The sequence below is a fragment of the Schistocerca serialis genome, chromosome 10 (assembly GCF_023864345.2).
Source record: "Schistocerca serialis cubense isolate TAMUIC-IGC-003099 chromosome 10, iqSchSeri2.2, whole genome shotgun sequence".
Classification (NCBI taxonomy): domain Eukaryota; kingdom Metazoa; phylum Arthropoda; class Insecta; order Orthoptera; family Acrididae; genus Schistocerca; species Schistocerca serialis.
This window is the reverse complement of record NC_064647.1, coordinates 214,085,448-214,107,999: the sequence shown is the minus strand read 5'-3', so window position 1 is coordinate 214,107,999 and position 22,552 is coordinate 214,085,448. Positions and strand designations below refer to the sequence as shown.

Here is a 22,552-nt window from a genome sequence, read left to right as displayed (position 1 = left end):
GTAAAGGTCACTGGCTACTTTACTGAAGAAATATGACTGCCAGTTGTAACTGATGCTCCCCACCCCCCCCCCCCTTCCACCACACCATAATCTTGGAATGATACCGATGTGTAGTGTGTGAGTGTAGTCTGGACTAGGCAGCTCACCAGGCTACACCATACACCTGCGCAACCCATCACTCGAATACAGGATGAAGACGACACAGCGCAATTACATTCTTCACTCAACTCATTCACGACACGAGAGTACCCATTGCTGGTAGTGCCGTTGTGTCGCAATGTGGCTGGAGGCACACATGTTATTAATCCTGCTGCAAGCAATGGATCTGCGTGTCCGGATTTCGTATCTGGAAGATGCCGGATTGGTCGCCTTCCGTGTATCCTGACGTTCATTTGTACTGAACAGACGTCCAGAACTTGATCTACAAGTGCAGAAATGTTTCACTGACCACTACTGACTGTGGCGACGCACAGCTACCCATCGATACATCTATCCAACTTCCTGCAGGCCTACAATGTGAATCAGTTCAACAGCTTTTCAACAGGAGTACTTACTTGTCAGTGGGGCACGGCTGTACCCTAGAATGGTTTTCGCAAACACTGTTCACCTCTAAACTCAGCGGAGTTACTCTCTATAGAGGATGCACGGACAGATCTCCTGAGCGCCATTTGATCGCCGATCTACATCTACATCAACATCTATAGTCCGCAAGCCATCTGACGGTGTGTGGTGGAGGGTACGTTGAGTATGTCTATCGGTTCTCTCTTCTATTCCAGTCTCGTATTGTTCATGGAAAGAAAGATTGTCGGTATGGCTTTGTGTGGCCTCAAATCTCTTGATTTTATCCCCATGGATTCTTCGCGAGATATACGTAGGAGGGAGCAATATACTGCTTGACTCCTCGGTGAAGGTATGTTCTAGAAACTTCAAAAGCCCGTACCGAGCTACTGAGCGTCTCTCTTGCAGAGTATTCCACTGGAGTTTATCTATTATCTCCGGAACGCTTTCACAATTGCTAAATGATCCTGTAACGAAGCGCGCTGCTCTCCGTTGGATCTTCTCTATCAACCCTATCTGGTACGGATCCCACACTGCTGAGCAGTATTCAAGGAGTGGGCGAACAAGTGTACTGTAACCAACTTCCTTTGTTTTCGGACTGCATTTCCTTAGGATTCTTCCAATGAATCTCAGTCTGGAATCTGCTTTACCGACGATTAATTTTATATAGTCATTCCATTTTAGATCACTCGTGATGCCTACTCCCAGATAATTTATGGAATTAACTGCTTCCAGTTGCTGACCTGCTATATATTGTAGCTAAATGATAGAGGATCTTTCTTTCTATGTATTCGCAGCACATTACACTTGTTTATATTGAGATTCAATTGTCATTCCCTACACCATGCGTCAATTCGCTGCAGATCCTTTTGCATTTCAGTACAATTTTCCATTGTTACAACCTCTCAATATACTGCAGCATCATCCGCAAACGCCTCAGTGAACTTCCGATGTTATACACAAGGTCATTTATGTATATTGTGAATAGCAATGGTCCTACGACACTCCCCTGCAGCACACCGGAAATCACTCTTACTTCGGAAGACGTCTCCGCATTTAGAATGACATGCTGCGTTGTGTTATCTAGGAACTCTTCAAGCCAATCACACAATTGGTCTGATACTCCATATGTTCTTACTTTGTTCATTAAACAACTGTTGGGAACTGTAACAAACGCCTTGCGGAAGTCAAGAAACACGGCATCTACCTGGGAACCCGTGTCTATGGCCCTCTGAGTCTCGTGGACGAATAGCGCGAGCTGGGTTTCACACGATCATCTTTTTCGAAACCCATGCTGATTCCTACAGAGTAGATTTCTAGTCTCCAGGAAAGTCATTACAGTCGAACATAATACGTGTTCCAAAATTCTACAGCTGATCGACGTTAGAGATATAGGTCTATAGTTCTGCACATCTGTTCGACGTCCCTTCCAATCCTTTGGAATGCTACGCTCTTCTAGAGACCAGCGGTACACCGCTGCAAGAAGGGGCGCAAGTTCCTTCGCGTACTCTGTGTAAAATCGAACTGGTGTCCCATCAAGTCCAGCGGTCTTTCCTCTTTTGAGCGATTGTAATTGTTTTTCTATCCCTGTGTCATCTATTTCGATATCTACCATTTTGTCATCTGTGCGACATTCTATGGAAGGCTCTACATTGCAGTCTTCCTCTGTGAAACAGCTTTGGAGAAAGACATTTTGTATTTCGGCCTTTAGTCTGTCATCCTCTGTTTCAGTACCATTTTGGTCACATAGTGTTTGGACATTCTGTTTTGATCCACCTATCTCTTTGACATAAAACTAAAATTTCTTAGGATTTTCTGCCAAGTCAGTACATAGAACATTACTTTCGAACTCATTGAACGCCTCTCGCATACCCCTCCTCACACTACATTTGGCTACGTGCAATTTTTGTTTGTCTGCAAGGCTTTGGCTATGTTTATGTTTGTTGTAAAGCGCCTAGAACCGCTTGACCACACCGGCCGGCCGACGCCAATGCCTCACCATGACTCCGGACATACGTTACAGTGCTGTTCACAACATCATTCCTCGACTGCAGCTATTGTTGAGGAATGATGGTGGACATATTGAGCATTTCCTGTAAAGAACATCATCTTTGTTTTGTCTTACTTTGTTATGCTAATTATTGCTATTCTGATCAGATGAAGCGCCATCTGTAGGACATTTTTTGAATTTTTGTATTTTTTCGGTTCTAATAAAACCCCATGTCATTATAAGCATGTGTGTCAATTTGTACCTCTCTATCTACATAATTCCGTGATTTATTCAGTTTTCAGATTTATACTTACTTTCTGATCACCCGGTACACATACTAGCTTAGCGTCCACTGCCTCACGCTCTAGACTGCCGAGACTTTTCGTTTTTCTTTAATAGAATTTTTATGATCACAAACTGCAACATCTTCTAAACTTTTCACGCTAATTAAGACTATAGTAGCGTGGTTTTTACTGAATATACTTCTGATCTAAAAGTGATTCTGATAGCTGGAGTCCAAAGTTTTTGTTAATCATGCCTTTTCCATACTTGTGGAAACATTCCCATTTTTCAATGTAACGAACTATGTTCTTAAAAATTATCATCACCTGTTGCACTCCCTTAAGGGTCGAATTTCCAGGAACACTGAAACACATTTTTATTCTATATCCTACCGAGAAGTCAAATACAAGTTGTCGTAGATGCAGCCTTAAAAGTCCATTAGTAGCCCTTTAGTTATTATTTATTTTCAAAAAACTTTCACCCACTATTTTACCCCATTAGTAGTTGAATTTCAAAAATGCTGCAACACGTATTTTTTATTTACTGACTCAGAAACCGAATACCAGTTTTCGTAGTTTAGCTTCAAAATTCCCTTAATAGTGACGTACTTTCAGAAAGCCTTTCATCCCCTGTTTCACTTCTTTAGGAGAGGAATTTCGGACAATCCTTTCTTAAACGATGCCAACAGCATAAGATTCTCTCGAAACTTCAACTTCCTATCCTTAGCAGTTTTGGCTGGGCGATGAAGAGTCAGTGAATCAGTCTGACTCTATTTCATGCCGTTATGGCTTTACTTTCCAAAAATATGGGTATTTTTTCATCTCTAACAGAGAAAACAAACATAAGTTGTCAAAGATGTACCTTTTAAAATGCTTTCGTAGTGAGATGGCCGCCCGCAGTGGCCATGCGGTTCTAGGCACTTCAGCCTCGAACTGCGCGACCGGTACGGTCGCAGGTTCGAATCCTGCCTCGGGCATGGATGTGTGTGATGTCCTTAGGTTAGTTAGGTTTAATTAGTTCTAAGTTCTAGTGGACTGATGACCTCAGATGTTAAGTCCCATAGTGCTCAGAGCCATGTTCGTAATGAGATATTTTCATAAAACGTTTCGCCCCCTGTTTCATCCGCTTAGAGGTTAAATTTCCAAAAAACAGTGACATGTGTATTTTTTATTTCTAACAGAAAAGCCAAATACAAATTTTCATAGATTTAGCTTAAAAATGTTTGCACAATGAAATATTTTGATAAAAACTTTCATCCCCCGTTTCAGCCCTATAGTGGATGAATATCCAAAAACAGTGAAACAAGGGCAGTTTTAAATTTCTAACTGAGAGGCGAAATTTAAATCTTCATAAATACAGCTTGAAAAATGTTTACATAATACAATATTTTCATAAAAAGTCTCATCCCCTACTTTACCCCGTTAGGGGTTCAATTTCCAAAAACGCGTAGTTCATTGATGTTCATTGATGTAGCTTTGAAAATATTTTAGTAGTTCTGGTTTTTCATTTTTATGCGAGAAGTCAAATACCATTGTTCATTGATGTAGCGTTAAAAATATTTTAGTAGTTCTTTAATAATTACATAATTTCAAAAATTGCTTTCATCCGCACAGAGTTAAATTCCCAAAAATGCTGAAACACGTATTTATTAATTTTCGACCGACAAACCAAACACCAATTTTTATAGGTCTAGCTTCAAAATGGTCTTAATAGCGACATTTTTCCGAAAACACTTCATCCCCTCTTTCACCCCCTTACGGATGGAATTTCGAAAAATCCGTTCTTTAGCGGCGCTTACACTATGTGATCAACACCATCAGCAGATTCCAAGTATCTATCCTCAGTGGTTTGGGCTGGCTGATCATGAGTCTCAGTCAGTCAGTCAGTCAGTGAGTCATGCTTGACATTGCCTTTTATATACAGGAAAACTATGGCATTATTATATACGCAGTGTCTGTTCTTTCGGAAATGTTCGAAAGCATACATAGTAACATAAGCACCTGACCTTCAGCTAGTATGTGCATTACGTCCGATTTCTTGCGGGAAGCGGCGACCAATGAGGCTAACAGGTAGTGGATGCTACATGCGTCGTGTGCGACAAGTTGAGAATTTGGGTTGGATCGTAACCGTCCTCGAATAGCCGAAGGTGCTTAAGACGAACTCGTTATGGGAGCTCGCATAAAACGGGAAAAGCTGCTAGATCTACGTAGATATTGTGCAAGCGCCTAGAAATTTCTGCGATGCTCAGTTTTTCCGCCAAAGGAACTCAGAGCCACCTCTCTGCTTGAAGCGAACTGCTGTTACAGAGACAATTTTGAAGACTTCATATAGCACCGCCACCTATCGGAATTTCGAGGAACCATAAAGACTGAAGCGGGAATACTCCACGATGTCTCGCAACTAACACCGCATTTCTTCAATCGAAATTCCCCGAGAGGAAAAAAAAATATATATATATAATGCGTCACATTACGTATTGAACAGTCGTCGTCGTAAGTTTGTACTCGAATATTTTTCATGATATAATTACAAATTAATACCCGAAAACCCATGATGGAATGCAACAAGTTATGAAAATAATAGGTGCTGCTCACCATAAAGCGGAGACGCTGAATCGCAGATAGGCACAACATGATGACGTGATGCGTCTGTGAGCAGTATATACGTGCGACAGACTTTTTTATTGTGCCTATCAGCGACTCAACATCTCCGCTATGTGGTGAGCAGTAACTACACTACTGGCCATCAAAATTGTTACACCAAGAAGAAGTGCAGATGATAACCGGGTATTCATTGGACAGATATATTATACTAGAACTGACATGTGATTACATTTTCACGCAATTTGGGTGCATAGATCCTGAGAAATCAGTACCCAGAACAACCACCTCTGGCCGTAATAACGGCCTTGATACCCCTGGGCATTGAGTCAAACAGAGCTTGAATGGCGTGTACGGGTACAGCTGCCCATCCAGCTTTTACACGATACCACAGTTCATCAGGAGTAGTGACTGGCGTATTGTGACGAGCCAGTTGCTCCGCCACCATTGACCAGACGTTTTCAATTGGTGAGAGATCTGGAGCATGTGCTGGCAAGGGCATCAGTCGAACATTTTCTGTATCCTGAAAGGCCCGTACAGGACCTGAAACATGCGGTTGTGCATTATCCTGCTGAAATGTAGGGTTTCACAGGGATCGAATGAAGGGTAGAGCCACGGGTCGTAGCACATCTGAATGTCCACCGTTCAGAGTGCCGTCAGTGCGAACAAGAGGTGACCGAGACGTGTAACCAATGGCACCCTGTACCATCACGCCGGGTGATGCGCCAGTATGGCAATGACGAATACACGCTTCCAATGTGCGTTCACCGCGATGGCGCCAAACACGGATGCGACCATTTTGATGATGCAAACAGAACCTGCATTCATCTGAAAAAATGACGTTTTGCCATTCGTGCACCTAGGTCCGTCGTTGAGTACACCATCGCAGGCGCTCTGTGATTCAGCGTCAAGGGTAACCGCAGCCATGGTCTCCGAGCTGATAGTCCATGCTGCTGCTAACGCTGTCGAACTGTTCGTGCAGGTGGTTGTTGCCTTGCAAACGACCCCATCTGTTGACTCAGGAATCGAGACGTGGCTGCACGATCCGCTACAGTCATGCGGATAAGATGCCTGTCATCTCGACTGCTAGTGATACGAGGCCGTTGGGATCCAGCACGGCGTTCCGTATTACCCTCCTGAACCCACCGATTCCATATTCTGCTAACAGTCATCGGATCTCGACCAACGTGAGCAGCAATGTCCCGATACGACGTGGTGTAGCAATTTTAATGGCCAGTTGTGTATCTTTTCATAAATAATTACTAATTAAGGATTTTTGCAGTTTTTCCTTTACATGTGCTGCGAAACTTCGCTTCTTGACAAATTTCATGATTATAGGTTAACGGGAAGTACGCTATCTATAGGTTCTGACGATTGAGTGTGCGAGTGCCAAAAAAAAAAGGCCTTGTCTCTTAGTTGCATTAACACAGACAACTTTTGACTCCGCAAAGGAAATGTAGGCCTAATACATGACATAAATTTCAACTCGGTACCTCACTCCGTTCCTGAGAAAAAGGCGTCGAGCAGACAAACAGACTGAAAGACGAACGATGTGGTTCTATAAGGATTCCGCTTTTACCTACTGAGGTCCAGAACCGTAAAAAGGGTTGAGTATTAAGCAATCAGTCGTATGATTTATCCAGGAGCTTTTAGCAATGAAGAGGCCACAAGTGTTCCCATAATATTTCTCTCAATTTTATTTCTAGTCCCTTGAAAATTGAATCGCGATTTAAGTCTTCATCGAAACATGTAGGCAAGGAAACTCATACAGTTAATTCAAACGCACCGAGAACAATGCAAAACAACTGAAACATATTTTCATAATCCTTTTACCCTGGACTGAATCCTAGTATGAGAAAGTCGTGGATGGAGACACATTTATCTTGTGAAGTATTTCTAGTAAATTTATGATGTTACTGACAGCAAAATCACTTATTTCGATAGCATTAGCATAACTGCACCATTGGCGTCGGATGTTGTCTCTCAGCATGCCTAGAGATGTTGATCGATCACGATACACTGCGACTTCAGGTAACCCCAAAGCCAATAATCGCACGGACTGAGGTCTGCGGACCTGGGAGGCCAAACATGAAGAAAGTGGCGGCTGAGCACACGATCATCACCAAACGACGCGCGCAAGAGATCTTTCACGCGTATAGCAACACGGGGTGGTTCTAATGAAACACCATGTCATTCCAAGCATGTGTGTCAATTTTTACCTATCTATTTACATTATTCCGTGGTTTATTAAGTTTTCAAGTTTATACTGACTTTTTCATCACCCGGTATATTCGGAATACCTGTGTTTACAATCCGTTTACATTGATAACATAAAATAATGCTACAGTTGAGGTAGAGCGACGTATCGTAAACTGACGGAGGTTTTCCTGTTTGTTTGCCCTCCAGGTGAACGGCACGTGGGGCCTTCCCAGCTTCGTGTGCGACTTCTACATCGCCATGGACGTCACCTGCAGCACCTCCTCCATCTTCAACCTGGTCGCTATCAGCATCGACAGGTGGGTGCCGCGCTCTCCCGAAATACTGTGCGTCTGGTGGCGGACTTGCGTCAGTCCCTGCTTGAGATGAATTAATAGTGCATCGAGCGCTGAACACTTCGACCGCGTTTGCCAGGGTGGTTCATAGAGAGGATAATAGATGGTGGCTAGATTAATGGCTCCCCTCATGAACAGCCTCTCACATTAATAAAAGTGATAACGACGAGTATACTCCCGACCAAGGTGATCGGTTGGACCGTACTCGCTGAGTTCAACAGCTACACACAGACTGTTCGAAACGGATAAGAAGCATTTTACGCCGTGATGGTATAGACTAATTCGAATAAAACGTTGCATAAACATGTGTTCAGTTTTTATTTGTTACGCCGATACAGCTGGACAGAGAGAGAAGTTTTCATTTCACTTGTTATAGCTGACATCGAAATAAGTGTCCAAGGAATAAAAAAACAACTGAAATCACTCAACAGAGGAGAGTCCACTGGACCTGACTGGATACCAATTCTATTCTACACAGAGTACGCGAAAGAACTTGCCCCCCTTCTAACAGCCGTGTACCGCAGGTCTCTAGAGGAACGGAAGGTTCCAAATGATTGGAAAAGGACACAGGCAGTCCCAGTCTTCAAGAAGGGTCGTCGAGCAGATGCGCAAAACTATAGACCTATATCTCTGACGTCGATCTGTTGTAGAATTTTACAACATGTTTTTTGCTCACGTGTAATGTCGTTTCTGGAAACCCAGAATATACTCTGTAGGAATCAACATGGATTCCGGAAACAGCGATCGTGTGAGACCCAACTAACTTTATTTGTTCGTGAGACCCAGAAATATTAGATACAGGCTCCCAGGTAGATGCCATTTTCCTTGACTTCCGGAAGGCGTTCGATACAGTTCCGCACTGTGGCCTGATAAACAGAATAAGAGCATACGGAATATCAGACCTGCTGTGTGGCTGGATTGAAGAGTTTTTAGCAAACAGAACACAGCATGGCGTGTTGTTCTCAATGGGGAGACGTCTACAGACGTTACAATAACCTCTGGCGTGCCACAGGGAGTGTTATGGGACCATTGCTTTTCACAATATATATAAATGACATACTAGATAGGAGATAGTAGATGAAGCGGCACTTCTGCGTGCTCGCGGGGGTGCTACACGATATTATGCAGGTGTACCAGTTTCCTTGGCTCTTCAGTGTAGTAGACAACTCGAATGCAAAAGTAGCCGTCGTTTGGCTCTTTGTCCCCATATATATCCAACGAACCGAACGATAGCCCAACGATAATGCATGTTGTCGTCACGCAGATGGGACGGATAACCCCCAAACAAACCGACCAACAGTCACTCAGTTTACGTCCGCTGAATCAGGTAACCCGTCAGGCAAGGCTGTACAGCGAGCAAGTCTCATTGGCCCTTGAACAACCACTCATTGTGTATGGGAATGACCATGAAAACGCATTCACTCCGTAACAAAGTATATCTAGACTAGCTAACAAAGCTGGCATTGTCCGGGTATTTATTTATAGCTGTCCCTGACAGTTCGTAGGTGTGGAACTTGTTTTCAACTTGTATGGCTTCTTAGTACACAATGTTTGAAACAATTTGATTAGGGAAATGAAGGAAGAACTTGTTTGTTTCACTAACAAGGGAGAGAATCACCTACAACTGGCTGTATGAAAACGACTGACGCTGAAGTCCACATTTGCAGCATGCAGCGTGTGGGCATATGCTTTGTTTATGGTCTTGGCATAAAATAAGCTCAATGAGAACTGTATACGCTTAACGCGAAACGAGAAACTGCTAGGTTAAGCTGGATTCGGGATAAAAAAACTCGCCGGCGCCACTTCCCATCAAAATTTCCGCTTCTATGTTGTTACTTTGGAGAGAAGTAACTTTAATCCCGCCCTAGTGAAGGGTTCTGAGGAGCGAGATAATGCAAGACCGTCTGCATAAGAGTTATGTAGTGCCTAGCTTTAGGAAGGAGTTTGCTAAGAGTGAGTTAAAGCCTGATATTCGTGAGGTGCGGCAAGTCTCTCCTCGTGATGTTTATTAGATTCCTGAGCCTTTTAGCCTTTCTAGTGTACTAAGAAAGACTCAACCGTCTCCTAGGCATTTTACTCTTAAGCAAAACAAAATCTAAATGAAATGAGTAGGCAACCAAATCACAAAACAGACTTACTAGACTCGTTTTCTTATAACAAAGAATATAATTTACACCTGTCGAAAGAAGCAGAGCAATTTCGTGAAGCTTTTAATCCACAAATCGAAACTAGTATATCTGCATAATTAATTATCAGTTTGTATTCATAGAGAGAAGATTGCGGCATTAAATTCTCTCCTTTACGTAAACTTCCGGAAATATTACTGTCAAATAGCTCTAAGCACACCCCCCCCCCCCCCCCCCCAATGAACCATGGACCCTGCCATTGGTGAGGAGGCTTGCGTGCCTCAGCGATACAGCTAGCCGTACCGTAGGTACAACCACAACGTAGGGGTATCTGTTGAGAGGCCAGACAAACGTGTGGTTCCTGAAGAGGGTCAGCAGCCTTTTCAGTAGTTGCAGGGGCAACAGTCTGGATGATTGACTGATCTGGCCTCGTAACACTACCCAATACAGCCTTGCTGTGCTGGTACTGCGAACGGTTGAAAGCAAGGGGAAACTACAGCCGTAATTTTTCCCGAGGGCATGCAGCTCTACTGTATGGTTAATGATACGGCGTCCTCTTGGGTAAAATATTCCGGAGGTAAAATAGTCCCCCATTCGGATCTCCGGTCGGGGACTACTCAAGAGGACGTCGTTATCAGGAGAAAGAAAACTGGCGTTCTACGGATCGGAGCGTGGAATGTCAGATCCCTTAATCGGCCAGGTAGGTTAGAAAATTTAAAAATGGAAATGGATAGGTTAAAGTTAGATATAGTGGGAATTAGTGAAGTTCGGTGGCAGGAGGAACAAGATTTTTGGTCAGGCGAATACAGGGTTATAAATACAAAGTCAAATAGGGGTAATGCAGGAGTAGGTTTAATAATGAATAAAAAAATAGGAATGCGGGTAAGCTACTACAAACAGCACAGTGAACGCATTATTGTGGCCACGATAGACACAAAGCCCACGCCTACTACAGTATTACAAGTTTATATGCCAACTAGCTCTGCAGATGACGAAGAAATTGAAGAAATGTATGATGAAATAAAAGAAATCATTCAGATAGTGAAGGGAGACGAAACTTTAATAGTCATGGGTGACTGGAATTCGGTAGTAGGAAAAGGGAGAGAAGGAAACGTAGTAGGTGAAAATGGATTGGGGGTAAGAAATAAAAGAGGAAGCCAACTGGTAGAATTTTGCACAGAGCACAACTTAATCATAGCTAACACTTAGTTCAAGAATCATAAAAGAAGGTTGTATACATGGAAGAAGCTTGGAGATACTGACAGGTTTCAGATAGATTATATAATGGTAAAACAGAGATTTAGGAACCAGGTTTTAAATTGTAAGACATTTCCAGGGGCAGATGCGGACTCTGACCACAATCTATTGGTTATGACCTGTAGATTAAAACTGAAGAAACTGCAAAAAGGTGGGAATTTAAGGAGATGGGACCTGGATAAACTGACTAAACCAGAGGTTGTACAGAGTTTCAGGGAGAGCATAAGGGAACAATTGACAAGAATGGGGGAAAGAAATACAGTAAAAGAACAATGGGTAGCTTTGAGGGATGAAGTAGTGAAGGCAGCAGTGGATCAAGTAGGTAAAAAGACGAGGGCTTCTAGAAATCCTTGGGTAACAGAAGAGATATTGAATTTAATTGATGAAAGGAGAAAATATAAAAATGCAGTAAATGAAGCTGGCAAAAAGAAATACAAACGTCTCAAAAACGAGACCGATAGGGAGTGCAAAATGGCTAAGCAGGGATGGCTAGAGGACAAATGTAAGGATGTAGAGGCTTATCTCACTAGGGGTAAGATAGATACTGCCTATAGGAAAATTAAAGAGACCTTTGGAGAAAAGAGAACCACTTGTATGAATATCACGAGCTCAGATGGAAAGCCAGTTCTAAACAAAGAAGGGAAAGCAGAAAGGTGGAAGGAGTATATAGAGGGTCTATACCAGGGCGATGTATTTGAGGACAATATTATGGAAATGGAAGAGGATGTAGATGAAGATGAAATGGGAGATACGACACTGCGTGAAGAGTTTGACAGAGCACTGAAAGACCTGAGTCGAAACAAGGCCCCGGGAGTAGACAACATTCCATTAGAACTACTGACAGCCTTGGGACAGCCAGTCCTGACAAAACTCTACCATCTGGTGAGCAAGATGTATGAGACAGGCGAAATACCCTCGGACTTCAAGAAGAATATAATAATTCCAATCCCAAAGAAAGCAGGTGTTGACAGATGTGAAAATTACCGAACTATCAGTTTAATAAGTCACGGCTGCAAATACTAACGCGAATTGTTTACAGACGAATCGAAAAACTAGTAGAAGCCGACCTCGGAGAAGATCAGTTTGGATTCCGTAGAAATATTGGAACACGTGAAACAATACTGACCCTACAACTTATCTTGGATGCTAGATTAAGGAAAGGCAAACCTACGTTTCTAGCATTTGTAGACTTAGAGAAAGCTGTTGACAATGTTGACTGGAATACTCTCTTTCAGATTCTGAAGTTGGTAGGGGTAAAATACAGGGAGCGAAAGGCTATTTACAATTTGTACAGAAACCAGATGGCAGTTATAAGAGTTGAGGGGCATGAAAGGGAGGCAGTGGATGGGAAGGGAGTGAGACAGGGTTGTAGCCTCTCCCCGATGTTATTCTATCTGTATATTGAACAAGCAGTGAATGAAACAAAAGAAAAATTCGGAGTGGGTTTTAAAATCCATGGAAAAGAAATAAAAATCTTGAGGTTCACCGATGACATTGTAATTATGTCAGAGACAGCAAAGGACTTGGAAGAGCAGTTGAAGGGAATGGATAGTGTCTTGAAAGGAGGATATGAGATGAACACCAACAAAAGCAAAACGAGGATAATGGAATGTAGTCGAATTAAGTCGGGAGATGCTGAGGGTATTAGATTTGGAAATGAGACACATAAAGTAGTAAAGGAGTTTCGCTATTTAGGGAGCAAAATAACTGATGATGGTCGAAGTAGAGAGGATATAAAATGTAGACTGGCAATGGTAAGGAAAGCGTCTCTGAAGAAGAGAAATTTGTTAACATCGAATATAGATTTAAGTGTCAAGTCATTTCTGAAAGTATTTGTATGGAGTGTAGCCATGTATGGACGTGAAATGTGGACGATAAATAGTTTAGACAAGAAGAGAATAGAAGCTTTCGAAATGTGGTGCTACAGAAAAATGCTGAAGATTAGATGGGTAGATCACATAACTAATGAGGAGGTATTGAATATGGTTGGGGAGGAGAGAAGTTTGTGGCACAACTTGACTAGAAGAAGGGATCGATTGGTAGGGCATGTTCTGAGGCATCAAGGGATCACCAATTTAGCATTGGTGGGCAGCGTGGAGGGTAAAAATCGTAGAGGGAGACCAAGAGATGAGTACATGAAGCAGATTCAGAAGGATGTAGGTTGCAGTAGGTACTGGGAGATGAAGAAGCTTGCACGGGACAGAGTAGCATGGAGAGCTGCATCAAGCCAGTCTCAGGACTGAAGACCACAACAACAACAAAGATCTAAGCTCTACGGGACTTAACATCGGAGGTCATCAGTCCCTAGACTGGGAACTACGTAAACCTAACTAACCTATGCACATTACACGCATCCATGCCCGAGGCAGGATTCGAACCTACGACCGTAGCAGCCGCGTGGTTCCGGACTGAAGCGCCTAGAACCGCTCAGCCACCGCGGCCTGTAATATTACTGTCACTGAGGTTAAAAAGACTTTTCTAGGCATGAAGTAAAATATTAAAAAAATACAATGGAAGGCTTCAAATCAATATAATTAAGTTTTTAATAGGCAAGTCGAAATCAATCAATACGTATATTCCAGCCATTTAATTTGCTGTTAGTTTACGTTCATTAAGATAAAATTGCGGACTTACTTCTGTCACTGAAGTAAACTTCCGGAAAGTGACATCGCTGTCCCACGGTTCTTTGGTTTACCACTAAACCAACAGCACTATCTATCGATTATTTGGTATTGTAAGCCATAGTGATTAAGCATCTCAACTATTTATCTGAGCTGACGTTTTTAGTTGAAACATTAAACTACGACAAATTTTCTTTCCATATTCCGATTTTCATGGAATGGAGCCAGTATGTTGCCCCAAGCTATGCTCAAGTTACCAGTCAAAACCACACGAAAATTCGTGTGGTATTTCAGGAGATTTGGGTGTCCGAACACGCATACAGACAGATAAGACGGTTTTAGATAACACTTGCAATGAGGGTAACTTAAATTCCTTTATCCGATTGTGATGAAATAAAGTCTACACATTGCCTCAATCTCTGCTTAATTTACCCATGAAAATCCAATGAAAATTCGTTTCTTAGTTTTGGAGATTAGCGTGTTCAAACAGACAGATACCACGTTTGTGTAGTCCTACTATTAGTATAGACGTAGGTACAGAAATGATCTCGTTTTCTGCCAAGCTCTTCCCATGTTGCCAATGTAATTATACTTTGGAGGATCGCTGCACCGCCACAGTGAAAAGAAGAACGACGTCAAGAGTCTGTTAAGTTTCCTGATAAAACCCAAACGCGTCATGGGCTCAGCCCTCTGGGGCGTTTACTGTGATGGGAATGATTCAACTGGGCCTCTATAGAACCTGTGGTTGCAATCAAAGGTCCATGATTGGGACTTCGCGAGTTTTGTTGATGACCTGATCCTCCATGCGAATGATTGCGTTGTCATTTTCCGGTAGGTCTGTGTCACAGGGCCAGACACGACATGCAGTAATTTTAGGAGTATGGAACTGAACTCACGATGGTTCGTTGGCCACAAGTTTCGCCTGATCAGAGCCCGATGTAAGACATTTGGGACGCTACTGGGCACGTGACCTGTACCTAGGCATTTCGTGGCACGTATCTCCAGTAACTTATCAAGACTTGTCCAATCGAGGGCCCGCAGAGACGCTGCTGTATTTGATAACAAAACAGGATCAATACGCTATTAATCACTTGGTCATAAGGTTTTCGCTCGTCGTAAGTTCTTCTCCACTTCTGTACGTATTCCACCACAGTAGCTTGAATTGCGTTTAGTATTGCACTGAACGCCTATGGATACTCGTTTGTGGCTTGGTGACATCGAAGTGAAGATCCTTATACAAGAAGAAACAGCTCCTACGATCCATCGGTGACTTGCAAATATAGGGGAGAGCCGGGAAAACTTACATAGCGGGTAAAGTGCCTATAAGGGTTTCAGGAGCTGTAAGGTGTAGCAATCGCGCAGAAAATGCGTAATTTGTTATAACTTATTCACGGTGGAGTGCTGAGTCTCCATATGAAGTTTAACCTGTTTGCTGTGCCGCTCTCAGAGTTACATTTCTTGTGGATATTTGTTATCCTCAAGTTTGAATATTTATTCTGGGGAGGGAATCTGGCTTACGTCTTTTTAATGAAATTGTGGTGAAAGCGTCTCATCTTCACTACATAATTCTACTTTAGTTGTTGAAAGTTTTGTCTAGCTACTAGATGGTACAGAGCTTTTGCGTAATGGCATCAATGCGCGCAAAGTTGTCATCTCGGCTGTGGCTTCTACCCTCTTCGTCTAGGGGAAAACGTAAAAGCAGCCACCGAAAGAAGGTTTCCGTGGCGACACCTACAGGAAGTCTCTATATGAGTGATCCTGAGGCGTAAAATAAAGAAAGAAAAGAAAAAGGAAATCAAAAAGATAGAAAAACTGAAAGTAGCCAGTGAGCAGTAAGGCAGCAAAAAGAAGAGTACGAAGAGCAGATAAGCAAAATATAGAAGAGCTCTTTTGATGACAACAACGTAGATAGAGAGTGCGTTTATTGCAGTGAAAATTTTCCAAACTCAAGGGCAGAAGAGCAGTGGATTTAGTGCCAGTCGTACTCCCCCTGGACTCATGAAGTTGAGTGTAAATAATTCAATTCTGTTTCACTATAAAATACATTTAGTTCATCATTTAAACAGTTTTTTTATCTCTTATTTTCGAGTTCAGAATTTAATGACCAGGTTGCCATCTCCAGTCGGGGAAGTTGACCATTTTGCCACTTTGTGAAAATTAAACTGGTTATAGTACTTAATTTGATCCTAAGGTGACTAAACTTTTCCATATTGTACTTTAACAGTCGTAGATTATAATCAGTCATTTCCATGCATTTTCGTCTACTGCTACTGAAATTAAAAACGTGGATACATCATTGCCTGGCCACTTTGCCCGGCTCTCTCGAAAATTAGCACGCTAAGAATGCCGTAAAGATATCAGACGTGTTTTATTATTAAATTTCCCAATTCCAATATGGATTGAAATTGTCGTCAAGTATACCAACTATATTAGTCGACACCTACACATTGAACAGTAGAGTACATCTACAGCTACATACATGCACCGCACGCCACCATACGGTGCGTGGTGGAGGGTATCTTGTACCCCTACTCGACGTTGTCTTTCCTGTTCCATTCGCGAATAGCGCGTGGGAAAAACGATTGCTTGTATGTTTCTATACGAGCTCTAATTTCTCCTGTCTTGCCTCCACGGTCCTTACGCGGTATGTACACTCGTATAAGTAGCATCGTTCTGCAGTCTTTTTCATATGATTGTTGTCCAAACAATCTCTGTAGTGTTTCACGCAAACAATATCTTCTTCTTTCCAGGGAATCTCGTTTGAGTTGAAGGAGCATTTTCGTAATACTCTCTTATTGATCGAACCTACCAGTAACACACATAGCAGCACACTTCTGCGCTGCTCCTATATGATCCCTTAATCCGAACCGGTGAGAATCCCGAACACTCTAGCAGTACTCAAGAATGGGTTGAACAAATGTCACGTACGCGGTCTCCTTTCTAGATGAGCTACACCTTTCTAGAAATCCTCTAATGAGTCGAAACCGACCATTCGCCTTCTGTAAAATCAACCTTACATGTTCGCTCCAATTCATATCGCTTTTCTACCTTATGCCTAGATATTTAATTGGCGTGACTATGTAAAGCAGTATCCAAACATTAACTGTATTGTCTTTGCTACACAACTGTATTAACTTAAGATTTTTCCTGAAATACAGCAATTGTCCATTAACTGTTCCAAATAATTATATTTGATTTGCCTTGTATCCAGGGTGTATACGACGCGGGACAACCGGGAAATCCGGGAAAAACCCGGGAATTTTTTCATCCGGAAGGAAACCGGGAAAAAACGGGAATTTTTCGGAATTCTGGGAATAGCTTTGAGTTAAATTTTTGTAATTTTGACTGCAGAATCGATTCTCTAGCAAAGAATGTTATTGTATCCTGCTACTGGAGAATGACACTGCGGCAATAAAATATAAACGAGAGGGAAAAAAATAAAAATTTAGTTTCAAAGGAAGTGTGCAATTTACGACAACAAAACACCGTGCACGCACAAGCGTCTGCAGATAGTAAAAATATGTCAAAGGCCGTAGGGCGCAGACTGCAATTCTTCGTAACAATAAACTGCTTGCTATGAGCATGACGTCGCAACTGTTCACATTAGGTTCGTTTGACCAATTGCCAGCGGTCTGTTGCGCATGCGCATTTGACTCGCGTATAAGCAGTACCTTCTCCCGCTACTTGAAGTTTGGCTGTTAGCTGTATCGGTAGTAGCAGCGAGCAGCCAGATGCAAACGAGAAAAATTTTTCTCGCGCGCCCTAGCTGCCATATTCACGCTTGCACAGAGTTCTCTGAGTTGTAGTGGGGAGGGGGCTAACCTCCACGTGACCCGTATTTACGTTTGATTTCGCTGCTTCTCTTCGTGTACAGCTCCCACGTCAAATGAAAACAAAACGGATTTCTGTGGCCGGGAGCTATCAGGTGAATTAAAATACATTCACATAATTACGGAGGGCAAAAATATATTATTAATTTCAGTTTTCTGATTTTATTTTATTTCCAAGTTAGTAGTAGTGAAGCATTAATCGCCTTGCAGAACAGTGAAGTTATTTTTGCAAGTTTGCTAAAGAAATTTGGCTTCATTAATCTTGCCGCCGATTCAGTCATTTTATTTGAAACGAAGTGTTTCATTCTACAGTATTGGCTAGTTCCAACCGTTCGCTAAATTTCAAGTGCAATTTCAAGTGCACGTTATCATCTTCTGCCATATATGGCATTATGTCATAATAAAGAGCCAAAAATGAGATTATAGGGTACTGGTACTCCAAGAAAATTTACATCCCAAAAACCACACTGAAAAGTTTAATAATAGATGGGACTTACTTCATTGTGAATCTGGAAAAAGCCAATTTGCACTTCAAGCCAAATTATGCATTTTAGTATGGCTTACAAAATTCCGATGCTCTTGGCTGACTATAACACGTGTGCTATGCTCTGAATAGCTGCTGCCATCGGCTGACGAGATCTCGTGGCTTGAGGCATGACTCGCTTACAAAAGGACATCCCAACCTCGGTTTCAACGCTCCGAAAACTAACGCGCTGTATTTGGTGCAATTCGAATTTATATTTTCGTATTACGAAAGTATGCAACGTATATGTTGCTGCAAATCAAAGGTCTTTCCAAAACTTCTCTCCTTTTTTTTTTAATTAAAAGTCTGTCCAAAACTTCTTTGCCCCGTCTTTTCCTTTTTTTCCCGGGACGTTCCATGCGTTTGTATAAAACATTAACCATTCAATGGATTGATAAGGGAAAATCTACGGAAAACCTACTGTCACTCAGCACAGAAAAAGTGTATTTTTGCCCGGTTTTGCCCGGGAAAAAGCATATTTTTTAAACGGGATATCCGGGAGAAATCCTGGAATAATCCGGGAATTTTTTTTCCCTGTCCCCGTATACACCCTGTGTATCCTCCTACAGTCAGCCGACAACAGTGTCCTGTGTACTAAAACGACATCAGCAAAGAGACACAGGTTGCTGTCATATCATTTATGTACACAAGGTGAGTCAGGAGGAAATATACGTGCTTTTAGGGATGATAGAAACAATGATTCTGAAAGAAAAATGTCACATGGACATTTCACCTGCCCTTAACAGTTTCCGAGGAAACAGAAAAAATGCAGATGATATTTTCCTCGCAAAAGATGTTCGAGAAGTTCACTGTCGGTTGCAATGCATTTTTCAGCTTTTATAGACAGCTGCTGTGTTGCCGACATGAGTTCACCCGTACGATCCTTTACTTGATCGCACAGATTTAAAATACACTGAAGAGCCAAAGATGATGCTGAACCTGCCTAATACCGTCTAGGGCCCCAGCGAGCACACAGAAATGCCGCAACACGACGTAGCATGGACTCCACTAATGTCTGAAGTAGTGCTATAGGGAACTGACACCATGAATCCTGCATGGCTGCCCATAAATCCGTGAGAGTACGAGGGGGTGGAGAGCTCTTCTGAACAGTACGTTGGGGGCATCCCAAATATGCTCAACAATGTTCATGTCTAGGGATTTTTTGTGGCCATTGGGTGTGTTTAAAATCAGAAGAATGTTCCTGGGCCCACTTTGTAGCAATTTTGGAAGTGTGTGGTATCGTATTGTCCTGCTGAAATTTCCCGAGTCCGTCGGAATACACAATGGACATGAATGGAAGCAGATGATCATCCGAGTCGCATCTACACGTATCATGGGTCCCAAATCACTCCAACTGCACACGTCCCACACCGTTGCACACCCTGCGCCAGTTTGTACATTCTCCTACTGACATGCAGGGTTCATGGATTCATGAGGTTGTCTCCATACTCACGTCCGTCCGCTCGACACAATATGCAACGAGACTTGTCCTACGACGCAACGTGCTTCCTGCCATCAAAAGACATTTGTCGGCGTTGACGAGCCCTGGCGATGAGTAAATCTTTGTGTCGTGCAGTCATCTAGGGTAGAGGAGTGGGTCTTCGGCTCCGAAAGGCCATATCTATAATGTTTTTGAACCGTTCGCACGCTGGCACTTGTTGATGGCCCAGCATTGAAATCTGCAGCGATTTGCAGAAGGCTTGGACTTCTCTCACGTTGAACGATTCTCTTAAAAAAAATGGTTCAAATGGCTCTGAGCACTATGGGACTCAACTGCTGAGGTCATTAGTCCCCTAAAACTTAGAACTAGTTAAACCTACCTAACCTAAGGACATCACACACATCCATGCCCGAGGCAGGATTCGAACCTGCGACCGTAGCGGCCTCGCGGTTCCAGACTGCAGCGCCTAGAACCGCAAGGCCACTTCGGCCGGCAGATTCTCTTCAGTCGTCGTTGGTCCTATTCTTTTTTTCCGGCCACAGCGATGTCGGAGATTTGATGTTTTATCAGATTCCTAAAATTCACAGTGCACTCGTAAGATGGTCGCACGGAAAATTCACCGTTTCTTCGCTACTTCGGAGACACTGTGTTCTATCGCTCGTGGGCCGACTACACCACCACGTTAAAACCCACTTAAATCTTTTTAACCTGCCATTGTAGCAGCAGTAGCCGACGCAACATCTGCGCCAAACACTTTTTGTCGAATATAAGCATTGCCGACCACAGCGCCGTATTCTGTCTGTTTACAGATCTCTGTCTTTGAATACGTATGCCTATACCAGATTGCTTGGTGCTTCAGTAAATTAAATTTGTGGTAAGATCTTACGGGACCAAACTGCGCAGGTCATCAGTCCCTAAGCTTACACACTACTTCTTAATCTAACTTAAAATAACTTACGCCCACACATCCATGCCCGAGGGAGGACTCGAACCTCCTAGGGGGGGGGGGGGGGGGGGGGGGAGCCTCGTGGCCCGCCTCAGACCGGTCGGCTACCCCGCACGGCCGGCGCTTCAGTGAACGTGCGCTTTTAGACTTCACTCTTAAGCGAAACCCTCAAACAGTAATCCAATGGCGTAATTTCGCCTGACATTGATGGCAAAGAAATGACTCCACCGCTGTCGATGCAACGCCCAGGATAAGTTTCAGAGGAGTCATTATGTCCGTGGCAGTACGGAATGTGCAGCACCTGCCGGCCGCGGTTCTAGGCGCGCAGTCCGGAACCGTGCAACTGCTGCGGTCGCAGGTTCGAATCCTGCCTCGGGCATGGATGTGTGTGATGTCCTTAGGTTAGTTAGGTTTAAGTAGTTCTAAGTTCTAGGGGACTGATGACCACAGCAGTTGAGTCCCATAGTGCTCAGAGCCATTTGAACCATTTTGTGCAGCACCTCCATCGTACCTAAAAGTACGTACGACATCGTGTTGCTGTAGGTATATGCTCTAAGTTTCATGATAACACATTTTGAAGGAAATCAAGAGACCATACTACATTAAGGGGGTTATCTAAAGCAGCTGGACCTGTGAGTTTGTCTTCAATAACACCGAACCAAAGCGTCACCGCGAAGGAACGTAGCTTTATGTAGCTTAGGATGGATTCGCATGTGTGTGCTCGTGAATAGGAGCTAATGATTTTGAAGCTGGTATATGTCGCATACGATTATGTACAGGTCCTTTGTTCATTTGAAGTTTTTTGTTGAGAATCGCCGATAATGTCACCCCAAAAAGCATATACCTTCCCTGCTGACTTACCCAGTGTATAAAACAAGAGCCATTCTTTCACCGAGGCACTCCTGGCGATAGCTATATCTGTTTTGAGGATGAAACCGCTTCAGCTGTAATTACTTCATTTATAAGCACGGCAGCATTTTAGCTACAGCATCAGGTGTAATAAAATCAAGTCAGTTCTGGTTAGAAAAGGGAATTGCATGTCCCAGCGCTCAGGGCAATTTCTCGCTGTGTAGCGAACATTTATGAAATGGTATAGAACGCTAATGTGGTGTCAGGATTACCAATATCGGGTGAACTAACAGGCTGCCCTATACCGAATAAGTGATGAAAAATGGGTCGTATACCATCATCTGTGGGCATATGTAAAACTAAGCGGCATCGGTCCCTCATTCACCACTGCATTTGCGCGTGCATGCGGTATGTCCCCGTCTTGACACGCAGCCTGTTATTACATGTCCAATGCGCGCGCTTGCAGTGGTAAATGAGGGACCGATGCTACTTAATTTCGACCACGTTTTCGATGTAGAGGACCCTGTAGTTCACCTTGTACTTCTGACATCATGGGAGCGTATCAGCGGAGCGTTCCATGTCGTTTTATAGTAATTAATAGTTGGCGTCCGCCCCATAGCGGGGGCCGAGCGGTTCTAGGCGCTACAGTCTGGAACCGCGCGACCGCTACGGTCGGCCCGCATCTCGTGGTCGTGCGGTAGCGTTCTCGCTTCCCACGCCCGGGTCCCCGGGTTCGATTCCCGGCGGGGTCAGGGATTTTCTCTGCCTCGTGATGGCTGGGTGTTGTGTGCTGTCCTTAGGTTAGTTAGGTTTAAGTAGTTCTAAGTTCTTGGGGGCTGATGACCATCGATGTTCAGTCCCATAGTGCTCAGAGCCATTTTTTCGCTACGGTCGCAGGTGCGAATCCTGCCTTGGGCATGGATGTGTGTGATGTCCTTGGGTTGGTTAGGTTTAAGTAGTTTTAAGTTCTACGCGAC

The 22,552-nt window shown here is 43.2% G+C and overlaps 1 protein-coding gene across 1 annotated transcript in view; it reads left to right on the top strand.

The window, feature by feature from the left end:
• The first annotated feature begins 7,837 nt into the window (after positions 1-7,837).
• LOC126424704 (dopamine D2-like receptor) overlaps positions 7,838-22,552 on the top strand; it is a 188,229-nt gene continuing 173,514 nt past the window's right edge. The window contains exon 1 of the mRNA XM_050087428.1: positions 7,838-7,946. Within this exon, the coding sequence (XP_049943385.1) occupies positions 7,888-7,946 (59 nt within the window). The 5' untranslated portion in view covers positions 7,838-7,887. The remainder of the gene's footprint in view (positions 7,947-22,552) is intronic.